This window comes from Pan troglodytes, chromosome 23, assembly GCF_028858775.2.
Source record: "Pan troglodytes isolate AG18354 chromosome 23, NHGRI_mPanTro3-v2.0_pri, whole genome shotgun sequence".
NCBI lineage: Eukaryota > Metazoa > Chordata > Mammalia > Primates > Hominidae > Pan > Pan troglodytes.
Genome location: NC_086016.1, coordinates 45977516 through 45996404, shown reverse-complemented (window position 1 = coordinate 45996404; position 18889 = coordinate 45977516). Strand labels below are relative to the sequence as shown.

The 18889-nt window shown below is 48.2% G+C and overlaps 1 protein-coding gene across 2 annotated transcripts in view; it reads right to left on the bottom strand.

Moving 5' to 3' along the window:
- Positions 1-1549: 1549 nt before the first annotated feature.
- SAMM50 (SAMM50 sorting and assembly machinery component) overlaps positions 1550-18889 on the bottom strand; it is a 42070-nt gene continuing 24730 nt past the window's right edge. For both annotated transcript variants that reach the window (XM_001172202.6, XM_063808046.1), the window contains exons 11-15: positions 16660-16730; positions 14124-14191; positions 8843-8989; positions 7698-7839; positions 1550-1741 (exon numbers count right to left, since the gene is read on the bottom strand). In XM_001172202.6, the coding sequence (XP_001172202.1) occupies positions 1696-1741; positions 7698-7839; positions 8843-8989; positions 14124-14191; positions 16660-16730 (474 nt within the window). In that variant the 3' untranslated portion in view covers positions 1550-1695. The remainder of the gene's footprint in view (positions 1742-7697; positions 7840-8842; positions 8990-14123; positions 14192-16659; positions 16731-18889) is intronic.

The following is an 18889-nucleotide window of genomic DNA, read 5'->3' as shown; positions in this document are numbered from 1 at the left end:
AAGGAAGGCAAAACTCTTTTTTTTTTGAGACAGAGTCTCACTCTGTCGCCCAGGTTGGAGCGCAGTGGCGGGATCTCAGCTCACTGCAACCTCTGCCTCATGGGTTCAAGCGATTCTCCTGCCTCAGCCTCCCGAGTAGCTGGGACTACAGGTATCTGTCACCACGCCCAGCTAATTTTTCTATTTTTAGTAGAAGTGGGGTTTCACCATGTTGGCCAGGCTGGTCTTGAACTACTGGCCTCAAATGATCCACCCACCTCGGCCTCCCAAACTGCTGTGATTACAGGTGCAAGCCACCACGCCCAGCCAAAACTGTCTCTTTTTATATATTCTCTGTAAAATCCCTGCAGCTTCTGCAGGTAATGAGGGCGAGACAGTCCCGGGGCACCTGAGAGTGTGGCCCAGGGATAACATGGGTCCCCAGACTGAGGCCCAAATCTTCAGGTCATTTGGCAAAGACATAAACAACAAGTTATGGGGAGGACTGAAAGTGACGGGGACTCAGCCCCAGCTCAGAGAGAGAAAAAATCGGAGAGTAAAGCATGTGCGAAGCCCTGCGGGGCATCACCTGCAACACTAGACGTTTCCATATGGCACCACTTTTTCAATTCAAAGGAGGTTTCACGTTCTTCAAAAACTTTTTTTATGTGTGACCAATTTAAGATTATCCCCCAAATATTAGAGAGATACTAGTTGTGTGAGACAGAATAATGTCCCGCACTCCCACCCAGCCGAAGATGCACACCTCCTAATCCCTGGATCGTGTAAACGTGACGATAACATGACAAGGGGGCGCTAAGGCTGCAGACGGAATTAAGGACGCTCATCTGCTGACCTAGAAATAAGACCCCTGGATTCCCCGGGCAGATCCGAGGTCACCACAAGGGTCCTTCAAAGACAGCAGAGACGCAGAGGAGGCAAGAGGGAGGGACGGGGGACACCACATGGCTGGCTTTCAAGATGGAGGTGACGTCGGCCAAGGAATGTGGTGCCTCTCACTGCTGGCAAAGGAGGGGGATTTCCCCTTAGCGCCTCCAGGAGGACGCAGCCCAGCGAGACCCATTCTGGACTCTGATCTCCAGACTACAAGAGGATTAATGTGTGTTGTTTTAAGCCCCCACGTTTGTGGTGACTTAGAGCAGCCCCAGAAAACGCACACTCATTCATGCTGCCATTCGTCTGTAGACACCAGGCTCCGTCTTTGCTTCAGTGTCCCTAATGTTACACGGTTTGGATATTTCTCCCTTGCCACTCACACACTCAACTGGCTCGAGCACTGTGGCTCCAAGCGCCCGCTGCCGTGGGCCTCCTCTGACACCGGCTGGTGCATCGAGGGGAGCGCGCCCTCTCCCTAACAGCATGGCTGAGCTTCCTCTGGGGCAAAGCTCCCTCCTGCTGCCTGGCTCTGAATACATCATGTCTGGTACACGGGAACCAAACACAGAGACTCGCAGACACTGGGCGGGTGTGTGAGAACACGGGTGGTCCCGGGGAAAGGCCACGCGGGCCATACTGTTGAGTGAAAGCAAACCACATCCATGCTGCCTCGGAGTGTGTCTTTAACATTTATTGACGGGGTTTCCCACAGGGTCTGCAGTCAAAGAATCGCTGAGCCGTGTTTCCTCGAGAGACGGTGTGTGGCATGGGCGCCTTGCTGCTGCCCCAGTCCCAGAGCTTCTCCTGTAGGGGTGTCGGCTACAGGAACCTTATCCCAGCTCCAAACTGGACGCCATCACATATCCTAAAAAAAGGGGAGAGATGAGATGCAGCGGCTGCTCCGCCAGCCCCGCCATCTTCGCGACTCACTGAGCATGCGCCTCTCAGAAGGTGCCGCCGCCGCTTCCTCCTCCTCCTGCTGCCTTCCTGCCTGGCTGCCGGCCTCACCCTCACCCGCCCCGGCTGCTTCCTCCTTTGCTGGTTAAGAACCTTCACCAGCTGGTTAAGCCCTCGGAGAATGGAAAAGGGAAAGAAGGAGAGACCCAAATCCTCCTGCACTGCTCCCTCCTCACCTCCTTCACGTTCCCCTCTCCGGACGGAGAGGACAGAGGGCCGATGAGAGGCGGAGCAGGGAGGGAAGGAGCAGGAAGGACAAGGTGGGTAGTGAGGATGGAGGAGAGGCAGGTGGACAGAACTTAAGGTCCGCCCGGCCCCCAGAAGGTCCCGGGGCTTAGGAAACCAGCAGTACCCACAGCCCTACAGGGGTTTAGCCTGACCACCTCTTAGACCTGCTCCTGACCCCAGGAAGGAAGGATGCAAAGGTCACATTGGTTGCCATATCTGTTATGAGCTGACCTTCTGCAGGTGTGACTCCACACAGTGGTTAAGAACCTGGGGACAAACCACCAGGCCCATTTTCAGAGAGGAGCAAAGAGGCTCCAGTCGCACGGCTGAGAAGTGGCAGGACAGGACTCCAGACCCGGCTCGGGGCACCCACAGGCCTTGTTCTTTCCGACACACTGCCATGCCTCAGCCTGGCTGAGAATGCACAGCTGGGGGGCAGCCTGTCCCCCTGACAGCATGCCTGCAGCAGCTCTGTCCGCCTGGAACCTGTGCATGGGGCAAGGCCAATGCTGCCCATTTGGGACAAGGTGGGCCTAACCTAGGGACCTCAACTTCCAGGGAAAATGATATTCAGAATCCTACACAGCCGCAGCCGGGGCCAGGGAACACAGCCTTTTTGCAAGCTGTGGGCAATTTCTAGAAAAGACCAGCAAGAATGGCTCCTTTATTCACGACGCCTGTGCCCTCGCCCAAGCTGAGGATTTGGAGCACATGCACACCGGCGGCAAGTTTTCCTTTTCCAACCTGACTCTGAGCAAGAAGACACAATATCTGATCCACGAAGAGATTCAAGACAGATACTCACAAATGCTGCGCCGGCCTCCTGCAGGATGAAGGGTGCTTATTAACCAGCCCCGGCAGTGCAGTCCTCTCACCAGAAGCCAGGACTGCGGCCCCTTCAAGATTACAGTAAGCCACATCCATGGCCTTAAAACACCAGAATCCACATCAAAACCCGGGCTGCATTTGTACCATTTAGTTGTGTTCAGATCTGTTTTTAGATTGTACACTCTCGGCTCCTTCAAACTAGTCTATACCTACATTCGCTACTTAGAAAAATGCCTGAACATAAGCTAGGAGCTAAAAAGGAAGTCAAGCTCTTGGCATATGTAATTCAGAAAACAAGCAAGCATTCCAATAAAGGCCTGTTCACTCTAAGTACAAACAAACAGATTAAACAACTTCACAAGCATAGGTTTATGCTCAGAGACCACATAAACATGTCACAGAACAAAATACCCACTGCAAACATTCAAAGCAGCGCTGCGAAGTTCCACCAGACCAGGGGCAAGCCAGCCGTGGCATCCTCCAGACAGCCCCAAACATCCACCTTCTGCTGTGCACCCCACGCTCTCTCCCTCCCTCACGGCCGCTGTCTTGGTGCAGGGCTCCTGGTCATCTCCCACCTTCTTCTCACCCAGCACTGCCACTGCCGGCACAGGGTCTTGGAGTCTGATGTTCAAAGGCTTCTGACGAACTTGGACTCTGAGGCTGGAGGCCAGGAAGCACCCAGCATGGGGTCTTTAGGAAGGTCATGCCAACAGCACCCTCGGCGCCTTGCACCCCACCTCCCACCACACGCCAGGAGCCTCTCCACCTGGCTCTCACTTCCAACACCAGGTGCAGTTCTAGTCATGGGGACCTCAGCGGTGAACAAGGCAGATGAAGTCCTGAGCTCAAGGACCCTGGCATGTACCCAAGGGGGAAAAGGTCAGCGGGGCTGGAAGGCAAAGGCGTGGGAGCTCAGGGCCTGGACCTCCCCACTCCCCTTTCTGTTCCTGTAGGACGCGGTTCTGCCCGGTGCCCGCCGACAGCGCACACCTGCACAGCTTTGCTCCTGCCTTTGTTAGCCAGGACCACTGTCCCTGCGTGTCTTCTGCAAGCACCTGGCTGTCTGTCCTCTAGGAAGATTCAGCTCAGGGACCTGCTCCAGGGGGCCCTCTCAGCACCCTCCCCAACAACCAAGATGATCCACTTTCTTGTCTTCCTGCTGCTAACTGTGAGCTGCTCTCCCAAGCGAGCCTGCCTGATTCAGCCCTGTGTCTCCAGAGACCGGACTCCTAAGACACAAACTGACAGAACGCTGTTAGATCCCAGAGACAGTGGTGCCACAAATCACTTGCGACATAACAGTAAGCAAACATCTCAAAACTGTTTCCTTCTTTGTGAATGTCTGAAGTCCTATTTACAGTGTGCCTGCCTCAGTTATGGGGGAAACCTGTGGATAATTTCTACACACACGATACCCCATCCTGCCAGCTACCGAATTTTAGAAATGAAGATTAAATCTGGCAACCTCACTCCAACTTCACGAAATTCCAATATTGATGACCAACCTCAAACAAGGCCTCACACTGAGCGAAAATGCCTTCCACACTCAAGGTGCCAGGCTGACCCCGTTCGGAGCTCACTGTCCATAATAAACATCTGAACAGCTGCCACCTGGCCTGGGGGCAGAGGCACTTCCTTATAGCCTGGTCTTTAAATGTCACGTGCTTAGGATGCTGCTTCCTCCCGGAATAAACCATATTTTGAAATTAATCTCTGAAACGTATTTTTTAGATTTAACCTGAACAGACAGAAGTAAAGCTGAAAGGTAAATGTAACCACTTCATATGAAAATTATTTCAGAAAGGGTCAATTCAACAGAGCTCCTAAAAGCCGCGTTGACTTCTCAGGGCACACTGACACCCAGTGGTTACAAAGAGCACTGCAATGGTGGTGATGGCAGCGTGGGCTGCTCAGACCCTCCCTGCCCGAGACGTGCACAGTGGCGGGTCCCAGAGCAGCAGGGACTGTGTCAGAGAGCGGTATCTAAAGCTTCCCTCGCTCCAACGCCCCTCGAGCCCCGGGCCTGCAGTCAACCACTCAAAACCACCCACTTAAGCTAGGTGTTGGTGCAGCAGCGTCACAGTGCCTCTGGGGCTACCTGCAAGGATTCAAATGAGAACCTGGCTGTTAGGCCAGGGAGCCCAACACTCCCATCTGCAGAGGGAATAAGGGCTTCATAGAAAGAAACTTGCAAAACCAGCCTGGTCTGCTGAAGACGGTAACGGTGTGGAGTTATCTAATGCAGTCTCGCTCTGGAAAAAGGTGCCCACTTTTTCACTTTATTATCTCCAAAATCAGGATGCATCATCCCATCTATGGCTTGTCACAAACTGTTAGCTGAGATGATGTGGAGGGGGAGGGGCAACACCTCCCACAGGAACCTGTTCCCTTGTGTGAGGGGCTGGCCACGCCGGGTGTATCAGCAGCAGAGCAGCCCAGGAAAAATAACCACTTCCCAACCCCAGGCCAGGCGGTGCGCCAAGGGCTCTGCATGCAGTAACTCACTGAGTTCTCCAAACTGCAACAGTCACCGTCATGATCGTCCATCCTCTGGGCATGAAAATGGACACCCAGAGAGGTTTTGTGACTCACCCCAGGCCACACAGTCACACAGAGTGGCCAAGCTGGGCCCGAAGCCCGGGTAGCTGGGCCCCCAGGCACACATGCACGCAGCCTGCGTGACTACACCCTTTCCAGCTTGGGCTTTGTGTGGAGAACAGGAGAGGCGTGGAGGGGAATGGGAGCTGGCGGTTGTGGGAGCAGCCGCCGCCATCTCTGAAGGCCCTGTCATCAGTAGGGAGCCGCAGCAGCCTGGCAGCCCCTGCCGTGTCCCCAGACGTGGAGCAGATGCTGAAGGGCCTTCTGGCAAGAGCGTAAAGAGCAGATTCCGCTGAAGCAATAACCGTAAAGGACCTGAATGACAGACGCAGACTGCACCTGAGAGGCGATGCTCAGAAACACTTGCGAATGCGGCTCCCCTTTACAAAGCACCATCCCCTACATGCTGATGCGGAAGACGGAGAGAGTAAAAATGATACAGCATTTCCTTCAACTGGCACAAACTACAACCTATTTGAAACCGGGTTAAGGCTCCAACAGCACCACCATTTGGTGGCAACATAAAGGTAGACACAAAAATGAAGAGAAAAAACATAGGCTGGGGTGCTGTGAATGCATATACAAAAATAAGAGACAGTATGAACACTGTTGTGGACTGAACATTCATGTCCCCACAAGATTCACATGCTGAAGTCCTAACCCTGACAGGATGGTGTTGATACCTGGAGGCAGGCCTTTGGGAGGTGCTGAGGTGCAGACGAGGTAATGAAGATGGGGCCCTCGTGATGGAATTAGGGGCCGCATAAGAAGAGGCATCGGGGCACTGGCCTGCACTCTTCGTCCTCCAAGTGAGGACACAGTGGCAAGGCTGCCATCTGCGAGCCAAGAAGAGAACCCAACAGCAACCAAATCTGCCAGCACCCTGATCTTGGACTTTCCAACCTCCAGAACTGGCAGAGTATGAACATCTGTTGTTTAAGTCACTCTTAAATACTCCATGGTATTTTGTGATGGCAGCCTGAGCTGACCGAGATACACTATAATGAAAACACGTCTGAATCTCTTAAAATTTACACAACGCAGCTGGGTGCGGTGGCTCATACCTGTAATCCCAGTACTTTGGGAGGCCAATGCGGGCAGATGGCTTGAGCCCAGGAATTCAAGACCAGCCTGGGTGGGCAATGTGGTAAAACCCTGTCTCTACAAAAAATACAAAAATTAGCCTGGTGTGTAGTCCCAGCTACTTGGGAGGCTGAGGCAGGGGGATCACTTGAGCCCAGGAGGTCAAGGCTGCAGTGAGCCATGATCAGGCCATTGTACTCCAGCTGGGTGACAGAGAAAGACCGAGTCTCAAAAAAAAAAAAAAAAAAAATTTCGGGCGTGGTGGCTCATGCCTATAATCCCAGCACTTTGGGAGGCCGAGGCAGGCAGATCACGAGGTCAGGAGTTTGACACCACCCTGACCAACATGGTGAAACCCTGTCTCTACTAAATATACAAAAAATTAGCCGGGTGTGGTGACGCATGCCTGTAATCCCAACTACTCAGGAGGCTGAGGCAGGAGAATCTCTTGAACCTGGGAGGCAGAGGTTACAGTGAGCCAAGATCGTGCTATTGCACACCAGCGTGGGCGACAGAATGAGAGTCTGTCTCAAAAAAAAAAAAAAAAAAATTTTACACAATGCATGTAAGAAATAGAATTTGTTTATATAACTGTGTAACTAGCCCTATACCATATTCACCCACGTAACATTTAGGGAATCTTTCCTCAATAAAATAAGGGGTGAAGAAAAGCCAAGAAGGTGGGTTCCTCTGCTGTAGAGAGAGGGGTTCTCAAGATCGTGTCCTCTGTGGTCAGGAACAAAGCTTCACTCACCCCAACTTTCCTAGAGACCCTGGCCTGCAAAGTCAACTGCTCAAAACACTGCCTTCTGTTTTCAGCACACAGGAACCAAATCACCTGTCAATTCCTCCAGTCAGACCCTGGCAGGGGCTCCCACTACCCTGGGAACAATAAGCACAAAGCACCTGAGGGAGGGGGTGGGAACGCTTCACACCTGCTCCTCCCAGCTAGATGGAGAAAAACCCAAAGGAGGAAAATACATGTGTTTTCATTATTTTGCAACTATTTAATTCTCTTAAAGTCTTCAAGCTTAAAAGCCACTGATGAAATTAACCACGTCCAAAACAAAATAAAATTACTGGAGAGTGGGATGTGATTGTGGAAAATAATTCCCAACACGTACCTGTCGCCTGTCTGTACTCCCATGGGGACGCAGTAATTAAGTTCCAACCGAGCGATGTTGCCAAGCCTGAGGACAATCCCGGCCCCGTACGACCAGCGGATGCACTCAGCCAGCTTACGAATATGAGCTTTGGGGCCCTCCCCTGAAAAGAGAAAGATGTGTGAGCAACAGTGCGTGCCCGTCCTTCCAAGCTCTCCCAGCTCTCCCAGACAAGCCCTGGCTCCCCCTGGCTGGGCCCTGCAGTTGTTTTTAAAGCCAGGCCTAGAGATTAGGGAGGATGCATGAAGTGAGATTAGGACCCAGGTCAAGAGAGGACTTGGAGCCACACTTACTCACATCCAGAATGAGCCACGCCTTCTCAATTCTTTGGGCCTGGCATATTCTGTTCCCTCTGCTTAGAATGACTTTTCCCCATCCCCTGACCACCTGGGAAGCCCCACTCTGAGTCTCAGCTTGGAGACTTCCATGCCTTCTAGGAAGCTTTCCAGGCACCCCTAGCACCCAGGCATCTGCTGGGAGTCTCTTCTGGACCTGAACTCCCTGAGGAAGGCACCCAATCCTACTCAGCTCTGTGGCCATCATGACTTGTTTATTAAATAGACAAACAGATTTTTCTTCGTAAGGGCATTAGATGATTATTTTTCTTGTATGCTTCATTCGCTCAACCAACCACTTAATGCTGGGCATTATGTTAGCTGTTGTAAGAATTTTTTTCAAGTAAGGCACAGTCTCTAACTTTAATGACTATGTAATCTAAAAAGACAGACATGGCCTGGCGCGGTGGCTCACACCTGTAATCCCAGCACTTTGGGAATCCAAGGGGGGGTGTGGATCACGAGGTCAAGAGATCGAGACCATCCTGGCCAACATGGTGAAATCTCGTCTCTACTAAAAACACAAAAAATTAGCCGGGTGTGATGGCACGCGCCTGTAGTCCCAGCTACTCGGGAGGCTGAGGCAAGAGAGTCACTTGAACCCAGAAGGTGGAGGTTGCAGTGAGCCGAGATTGCGCCACTGCACTCCAGCCTGGCAATAGAGCGAGACTCCATCTCAACAAAAAAAAGACAGACACCTCTTTGTGTACTGTGCTTTTAAACATGAAAACAACTGTACTACAATGGTTTCTTGAATAGCGCAAGTTTTACCATAGTTGAGGTTGCAGAGGTTTCCTGCGTTGAGAAAGAAGTGTGTTCGGAAAAGTTCTCCAAAGCCACCCTGGCCTGGCCGGAAAGGTAATGGGGTGTAGAGGTGCAGGCCGCCGGCCCAGTACGCTTCTCCACCTAGGTAGTCTCCTAAGCAAAGGAGGGGTGCAGAACAAAAACAAGGTCCGACAAGGTTAACATCACGTTAACTTTCCACAACTTACAGAAGCAAGATTTCTGTCCTGTAAACAACGCCACACAGTGCTGGAGTTTGCAAGCAGCTGTTCTCATTCCTGATACTGATGGCCTCATTTTAAATAATCTTTCTTTTTCTCCTGGTTTGTTTCACACCTTGATTTAACTGAGGAGGCAAACAAAGCCAATGACGCTGAGGAAGGAATGCGCTCTGTCATTCATCGTATCTGTGAAATGCTTTGAAGAAACGAGTCTCATGACAATAACTTTATCCACAAATGTAGATGACCAAATCACTTCCACCTGCAAATGAAATGCATTATTTTGCCAAATTTTCGAGAGCGCAATAGAGACAAAATGCAGAAAGCGTCTCTGCAGTGTGTGGAGACAGCTGCACACGATTAATCAAAAGGCAGAGGCTGCCTGCCACCCACTGCACAGCGAGACCGAGTTCCAGCTCAGTGTCTCCAGAGAAGAGACGATTCTCAATGGTTCATGACCGCTTGGATTTAGGTTACTTTTGCCAAAGTGTAAGCCTATCCACTGAGAGCATGTATTTGCATATTTCTAAAAACGTTCCTGTCCATTCCATTTTAAACTATAAAGCAACAGAAAACATACAACCCAAAGGTTTATACTTTGTTGCAAAATACCATTTATACAGTGTCTTACTCTCCTCTAATACAAAATGACAGACCATGAAATGGGAAAATACTGATGTCTTCAAGACTAACTTCAAGGAATGAACTGCTGATTCATTTAAAGACTTCAGTGCCTCACAATCCAGAGGAAGAAGGAAAAAAAAAGACACCAACATCTCCTTAATCCCTTTCAACAGGAGCGCTCTGATGGGAACAGAGAATGAACAAATTGCAGGAGAACAACCTTGTTTTTTGTTTCCCAGAAACCACTCCTCCTCTCTCTTCTTAAATAACTGATTTTATTCTGAACATAAAAGTTAAATATACTCATTGTAGAACATCTGATCAACATAAAGAGAAAAAAATGAAAATATTTTAATTTCTACCATTCAGAAATAAACAGCTAACATCCTGATGTCCTTTCTTCCAGTGGATTATAATGTAAATGTAAAACCAAATAAGCAAGCCAATAAAATGTGGTGCTTGCTTGCTGTCTCTCTCATTCTGTGTGTGTGTGTGTGTGTGTGTGTGTGTGTGTGTGTATATACACAGTTTCCAGTCCTACTTTTTTTCAGTTTTAATATATTGTAAACACTTTCTCCTAACGCTTTATCTCCCTTGAAAATGGGATTTTTATGCCTGGAAAACAACATAGGTGCACCAATATTTAATGATCTATTTCTCTTCTATTGTCATACTGGTTTCTAACTCCTTTATCATGGACATTAACCTATGATGAGTTTCCTGGCACAAACATGTATTTTTTTAAGCTTGTATTGTGCATACCCATAGGAAAGTATACACATCCTAAGTGTACAGCTCAATGAATTTCTATATCTGAAACACATCTGCCCAGAGAGCACCAGGACCAAGAAACCAAGCACACCCCACATGAGACCTTGCCTTCCCTTCTAACCACCACCTGATGCCCATACCACATGCAGCCACTGCCCCATCCTCTCACAGCACAGGCCACTTCACCTGCTTCCAAGCTTTATAAATGGGATCTTCCAGGAGGCATTCCTCTGGGTCTAGCTTTTCCTCCCGACATGTTTCTGAGATTTACTCATGCCATCATTCAGCCAGTGGCTGTAACTTGTTCTTCCTCATTACGGTAGAAGATACCACTAATTATCTGACCATTTCCTACTGTTGATGGGCATTTCGGTTTCCAGTTTCCAGCTTGGGGCTATCATTAATAGTATTATTAACAATTCTTGAACGTACACATTTTAAGGCTCTTGATACATCAAACCACTTTCACAAAAAAATTATAGCAATTTACATTCTTGCCCACAGAGTCTGGCCAACCGCACGGAGGTGGTGAGTGGAACACCAGCATGCCTTACTTCTCAGGTAGGTAAAGGCTCAGCTCTCATAGACTCGGCATATCACACTTGCTTATAATAAACAGATGAAATAAAACCATCAAAAACTTAAGTTCCTTTTCTTAAAAATTACACTGTAATGAAGCACTCTAAATACAAGTGAAAAGAAATAATCTATACTTTCGACAAAAATTTATGCAGAGTGTAGTTGTTGCTTATAATGACATAAAAATGGAAGCAACAAAGGTGCTGAAGATTTTAAGAAATCCTGGGTGCAGTGACTCACGCCTGTAATATGAGCACTTTGGGGGGCCGAGGCGGGCAGATCACCTGAAGTCAGGAGTTCAAGACCAGCCTGGCCAACACGGTGAAACCCCATCTCTATTAAAAAATACAAAAATTAGCTGGGCGTGATGGCGGGCACCTGTAATCCCAGCTATTCAGGAGGTTGAGGCAGGGGGAATCGCTTGAACCTGGGAGGCAGAGGTTGCAGTCAGCTGAGATCACGCCACTGCACTCCAGCCTGGGCAACAGAGCGAGACTCCGTCTCAAAAAAAAAAAAAAGTAAGAAAATCAGGGGAGAATGTTTAATAATGGAATAATATGCATCCACTTAAATGATGTTTTAAAGTTCCATAGCATGTGGAGATACCTCTGACGGATGTTGCATGTCAGAGACGGTTCTAGGAGTATAAAAGAGACAACCTTCCCAGAAAGTACGATAAAGCCCTAAAAGATCTGGCGATTTCACATCTAGAATTTCATATTAAAGTAAAACTTGGCCAGGTGTGCTGGCTCACGCCTGTAATCCCAGCACTTTGGGAGGCCAAGGCGGGCAAATCACGAGGTCAGGAGTTTGAGATCAGCCTGGCCAACATGGAGAAACCCCGTCTCTAATAAAAATAGAAAAATTAGCCGGGCACGGTGGCGGGCACCTGTAATCACGCTATTCAGGAGGATGAGGCAGGAGAATCACTTGAACCTGGGAGGTGGAGGTTGCAGTGAGCTGAGATTGCGCCAATGCACTCCAGTCTGGGCAACAGAGCAAGACTCCATTTCAAATAAAAAAAAAGAAAGAAAGAAAAAATAAATAAATAAATAAAACTTACAGATGAGTACCAACATTCAGTTCGAAGGTGAATACATTGTTTTATAATCATAAAAGAAAAAAAAAACACAAACTCAATGTCCAAAGCTTGGGATTTGGTCTTTAAAAAGATAATAGTGTGTCATAAGACAAAACACACAGCCATTAAGATGATAAACTTTCTCTCTCTCATTCCTCACTGGGGAAATGCAAAAGGACGCGGCCACTCCGGAAGCTCGCCTGGCAGCTCCTTACGAAGGGGAGGCGTGCTCTTAACGCGTGACCAAACAACTGCGCTCCCCGGCACTGACTCGGCTGATGTGACAACTTATGTCCCAGAAGCTGTCCACAACAACCTGCGCATGAATGTTGATAGAAGCTTTACTCATCACTGCCAAACACTAGAAGCAACCAAGCTGTCCTTCGGCAGCTGAATGGACAAACAAACTGTGGTACTTCCAGACAAAGGAATATTATTCAGCAATAAGAAGAAACAAGTTATTGGGTCCCAGAAAGACATGGAGGGAACTTAAGTGCATATTACTACGGAAAAGAAGACAACTTGAAAAGGCTACAAACTGTATGATCCCAACTCCCAAACTGTCTGGAAAAGGCAAAACTCCATGGATAGTTCAAAGACCTGTCGTTTCCAGTGGTCTGGTGGGAGGGATGAAGGGAGCCCAGGATTTTTAGCGCAGTGAAGCCACTTTGTGTGATCCTGGAATGGTGAACGCAAGACATCATGCATTTGTCAAAGCCCACAGAAGGTACAACACTAAGAGTGAACCCTCATGTAAACTATGGCCTTGAGTTAATAAGGTTATCATATTGCTTCACCAATCCTAACCAATGAAGCATCCTAACACAAGGTGCTAATAATAAGGAAGCTATGGGGGTTATACAGGAACACTGTACTTTTTGCCCAACTTTTCTGTAAACCTAAAACTGCTCTAACAAATTAAGCCTATTAACTAAAATATAATTATAGGATGTCAATAATATGAAATATGTAGCTGTTAAAAATGGCATTTACTCGCATAAAAATATACTGTTACATTTTTATGAGAGGTGATGAGAGAAATGGGTTTAAAAATAATACGCAGGGGCCAGGCGCAGTGGCTCACATCTGTAATCCCAGCACTTTAGGAGGCCAAGGCCGGTGGATCACGAGGTCAGGAGTTCAAGACCAGTCTGGCCAACATAATGAAACCCCATCTCTACTAAAAATACACAAAAAGTTAGCCAGGCGTGGTGGTGTGCGCCTGTAATCCCAGCTACTCAGGGGGCTGAGGCAGGAGAATCGTGTGAACCCGGGAGGCGGAGGTTGCAGTGAGCCGAGATCGTGCCACTGCACTCCAGCCTGGGCGACAGAGCGAGAGTCTGTCTCAAAATAATAATGATAATATTAATAATAATACGTAGGGGTCGGGCCCAGTGGCTCACACCTGTAATCCCAGCACTTTGGGAGGCTGAGGCAGGCGGATCACGAGGTCAGGAGTTTGAGACCAGCCTGGCCAACATGGTAAAACCCCATCTCTACTAAAAATACAAAAATTAGCTAGGCATGGTGGCGGGTGCCTGTAATCCCAGCTACTTGGGAGGCTGAGGCAGGAGAATCATTTGAACCCAGGAGGTGGAGGTTGCGGTGAGCCGAGATCGCGCCATTGCACTCCAGCCTAGGCAACAGGGCGAGACTCCATCTCAAAAAAAATAATAATATGTAAACAAAGGAAGAGTAGGAAGCACATGTCAAACCTGCAGGGAACAGACAACAACACGTTTACACATGTTCTCTCTGGGTAGGACTGCGGGTCATTTTCACAGAGTTTTTGCTCAGATATATTTTCTCATTTTCCTACAATTCTCTCAATAAATGTTCTACACCTGCTACATGGTAAGTTCTGTGTTAGGTGCTAATTCCACCACCGTGAAAGAGGAATGTCTATTATCGCTGTAAGCTAGCAACAGGTACGTGGTTTCCAAAGTGAGACGCAAGCCTTCTAGACTTGGCGCCGTGAGGGGAAAGGACAGACCTTCGCTCTGTGGCCCGATGCTGTGCATGCTGAATCCGCGGACGCTTGTGGGTCCCCCGAGGTAAAACCTAGGACAAAACGGCACAGGTCAGAGGAAAGTCAGGAGGTGAGAAACGACATGACACACGGAACGCGTAGGAAACACATGTCAGACTCACATTCGATACTAGATTATCGACAGCATTTTTACAAGGCAAAACCTTTGAGAAAGACCAAGAGGGTGCACACTACAGGGGAATTTCATAAAAATCTCAACACCTAAGGAGACACTGCAAACTTTGGAGATGCAGGTGAGACACAAGATGCCAAGAAAGACACTAGGAGAGAGGGGCAGGGCAAACTGTCTGTCACAAAGGAACTATCAGCTGTCTGTGAGAATTCATGACGCAGTTCCTTTTCATGGCGGGCCTCCTACTGGCTCACAGTGCGATATTAAGCGAAGAAGAGCAGGATACAAATTATTTAATAGTATAATCCCAATATTACAAAAAGGGGGGCTATAATACTAGAAACAGACCAAAAAAGAATTCTTGTTAGGTTTATAATTTTTAAATATGAGCTTCTCTTGTTCCCTAATGAACTGGATTGTCACACTCTCACCAACCATATCTGAATAATATGAAAAGCGTGAATTAAAAATTAATTACATAAAAACCCATCCACTTTCTGAAAAATTGAACCGCATATTAGAACCCGATTTTAGATTATGATAATTACTAAAAAACGAATTTAAATGACAAGAGAAATTCTGCGTAATCTTTCCAGCCAAGAGGCAGCCAAGGACACAACCCCGGCAGGTGCCCTCAGAGCCCTCTGACCCTTGAGGCCACGGGAGGCTAAGAACACCCTGCAGGTCTGCAACAGCACAAAGGGAACAGGGCGCGGCTTTTTCTGGTTTTCCTACCACATAAAAGCCTTTATGAATTTTTTCATTTTAATTTGAGTTTTAAAACCTATAAATATGTTTTTACTACTTGGGATTTCTAAGCAAGGCTTTTCTGAATACCCCATTAACATGAATTGCAAAAACAGCAAGCTTCATTTTTAAAGAAATGATCAATCAGGCCACGCGCGGTAGCTCGCGCCTGTAATCCCAGCCTTTTGGGAGGCTGAGGTGGGCGCATCACCTGAGGTCAGGAGTTAGAGACCAGCCTAGCCAACATGGTAAAACCTCGCCTCTACTAAAAATACAAAAATTAGCTGGGCGTGGCGCCGGGTGCCTGTAGTCCCAGCTACTTGGGAGGCTGGGGCAGGAGAATAGCTTGAACCCGGGAGGTAGAGGTTGTAGTAAGTCAAGATCGTGCCACTGCACTCCAGCCTGGGTGACAGAGTAAGACTCTGTCTCAAAAAACATACATAAATAAAATAAAAAAGAAACGATAAATCACACATTTGAATTCAAATGATCCAGGATGCATATAACATAACGAGTGAAATGGTTCTGCCTGCTGCATCCCAGGCTCTGGGGTGCCCACCGTCACTGTTTTGGTGGCTGGCTTCCCAGGCCCTCGGTGCTACACCTGCATGCACGCTGGAAAGGGATCCACTAAACATATTCATGTGCAAAATGTTAACTTATGAACACATATCTCCTTATTTTTAATAACTACATAGATCTGGAATGGTTGTGCTAGAATTTCACCATTTCCCTACTGGGGAACTTACATAAGGCAGTTTCAAATTCTTTGCTATTCATCAGCAACGCTACAGTGGACATCCTTCTACACATAAATCTTTACACACTTAGAAAAGTACTTTTGTAAATTAGATTCATGGAGTTTTGTGAAACTGTTAGGATCCAGAGTTTATAAACCTAAAATTGTTCTACTTCCAAACCACCATCCAAAAAAGCTGTACCAGTATATTTTAACTAATGCAGGGTTGAAAAAAAAGTTTTTTTGCCCTAGAGGACAATGATTAGTATTTCGAAGCAACAAGTACAAGTTCATACCCTGCTGGTAGGGGTATAAATTGCTGTAAGCTTCCTAAAAGCAGCACCCAGCAATACTATGAGTTTTACTTTGAGAGAGTAATACCACAGAAAATAAAATAAACAACAAATTATCTTAAAAGTTATTATTTACAATGTTATTTATAAAAATCACAAATTAGAAACCAATGAAATATCAAAAAATACACGGTAGGCTAAAAAGTTATGGTATATGCAAATAATGAAACATATGCCACTACAATGCTGCTTATAAAGAATTTCTCATGACTTAGTGAGTGCTTTCTCTAATTTCTTTAAGTGTTTCTCCATTTTTGCATTTCTGCAATGAGTAGGAACTGTATTCCTTCATAATCAAAAGGGAACAATACATTTTTAATATAATAAAGTAACTTCCCCAACAAAAGCAAAAAATATTAAGTGTGAGGTATACCCGATATTTAGAAATTAGCTTAAACATAAATACTAAAGGAATATTTGAAATACTACGCTCTCCTAAATAAACTTCTCTAAAATATCTTATAAAAACAACTGAAAAGATCCAAAGGAAAATATGTGCAAATTATCCATTCATTGATTAGTACTTACCTATCAGCAATGCTTGACGGCTTATCACCAATGGGTACCAACATTCCGCCCCAGAAAGACGCTGAAAAAACCTGTTCAAATAGAAACAAATGGTTGTTTTCTCCCAGCATTCCTTTCACTCCAGGAACATCAGCAACTAGCAACTGGCCACACACTGAATGCCCGTGGCGTGCAGAGCTCCGCGATGGGGTGCAAGGGCCGCAGGAGAATGCCTGGCTTGTCCCGTTGCAGAGCTACCCTTCGAAGGGCCACGTGGATTCTATTAAAACACGCAATTCCAAAGTCCAAATCAAGACACACCGAAGGCGAGCAGGGCCCGGCTTCCATTCGGATACAGGGCAGGCCCCTGCTCTGCGACGGGAAGTGACGCCCAGCAGCACGAGCCAAGGCCTCACAGAGGAGGGAGCCAGGCCCCCTGCACCTGCTCAGGCCTCTTTGCCGCGGCCTCAAAATGTGGAAGGATTCAGGGCACACGGCATTTTAGGCTGAAAGAAGGTACCAGCTGCAAGGCTCCCCCAATGCAGAGACGCACTCCCAACCCCACTCAAGGACAGAGCCTTCTCTCTTACAGGGCAGGAGGCAGTAGCCAGTCTTGGCTCAGTGAGCCCATCTTCATGCCACAAAACCTTCTCAACAATGTCCTCAACCAGGTAGAGGCTCTCCTGCTCCCCTGCACCCCATGTTTTCGGGTGGCTGGCTGAGCCTCACACGTTCTCTGCCTTGCAAATGCCTATGTCCCTCCAAGCTGCTCAGAAATGGCTTTCTCAGAAGCTTCTGTAGGAAGGACAAGCTTCTGTCCCCACAGCAGCTGGCATTTTCTTCTCAGCCAGGTGTCCGGACTCTGCTCAGAAGGCTCCAGGGCTTCCCTCTCATGTAGAGTGGAAGCAAGAGCCCACATCCGGCCTCCAAGGCCCTCCTGCCACTACTGCTCTTGGAATTCGTGCTCCCGCCCGAGGTGTCCCGCTGTCCCACGCTTGCTCCCTCACCGTGCTCTGGGCTGTGCTCAGGGGTTGCCTTACTAGCCACCCTCCCTGACCATCCTAACTAGATGGCATCCCCTTCTGGTCACTTTCTACCCCTTAATTCTGCTTTATTTTTCTTCACAACACTTGTCACCGCCTCCTCAATGATATATAAAGATACTAGCTTATAGGTTTCCCTCCTCAAGAATGGAAGTTCCTCGAGAGCAGGAATTGGGCTTTGTTCACTGATATGTTCTTAGTGCCTGGACAGTGCCTGGCAGCCAGCATACATGTGTTAGACCGGTGGATGGATGGGTGGGTGGGTGGGTGGGTGGATGGGTGGGTGGGTGGGTGGGTGGGTGGGTGGATGCATGGATGGATGGATGGATGGATGGATGGATGGATGGATGGATGGATGGATAGGTGTGTGGGTGGGTGGGTGGATGGGTAGATGGATGGATGAATGGATGGATGGATGGATGGATGGGTGGGTGGATGGGCTGATGGGTGGATGGATGGATAGGTGTGTGTGTGGGTGGGTGGATGGATAGGTGTGTGTGTGGGAGGGTGGATGGATGGATGGATGGATGGATGAGTGGATGGATGGATGGATGGATGAGTGGATGGATGGATGGATGGATGGGTGGGTGTGTGGGTGGGTAGGTGGGTGGGTGGATGGGTGGATGGATGGACGGACGGATGGATGGATGGATGGGTGGGTGGATGGGTGGATGGGTGGATGGATGGATGGGTGGATGGATGGATAGGTGTGTGTGTGGGTGGGTGGATGGACGGATGGATGGATGGATGAGTGGATGGATGGATGAGTGGATGGATGGATGGATGGATGAGTGGATGGATGGATGGATGGATGAGTGGATGGATGGATGGATGGATGGGTGTGTGGGTGGGTAGGTGGGTGGGTGGGTGGGTGGGTGGATGGGTGGATGGTTGGACGGACGGATGGATGGATGGATGGGTAAATGGGTGGGTAGATGGATGGGCACTACCACAGGATAAGCACAGGAGCTACGGGCACAGTGGAGGAGCCCCCACTTCCGTCTAGGAGGTTGAAGAAGGCTTGCAGGAGACACACCTATACTAAAGTCTTAAAGGCAGGGAGTGGGAGGCCAAGGAAACAACTGAAAAAAAGGGAGTTACAGCCAGCGGCAGACAGAGTAAATACGAGTGCCTGAAAGTCAGGGTGAGCCAATGCCTTCTGGGAAACAAAAAGTATTTCCACAGAGCCGAAGCATGAGACAGGCACA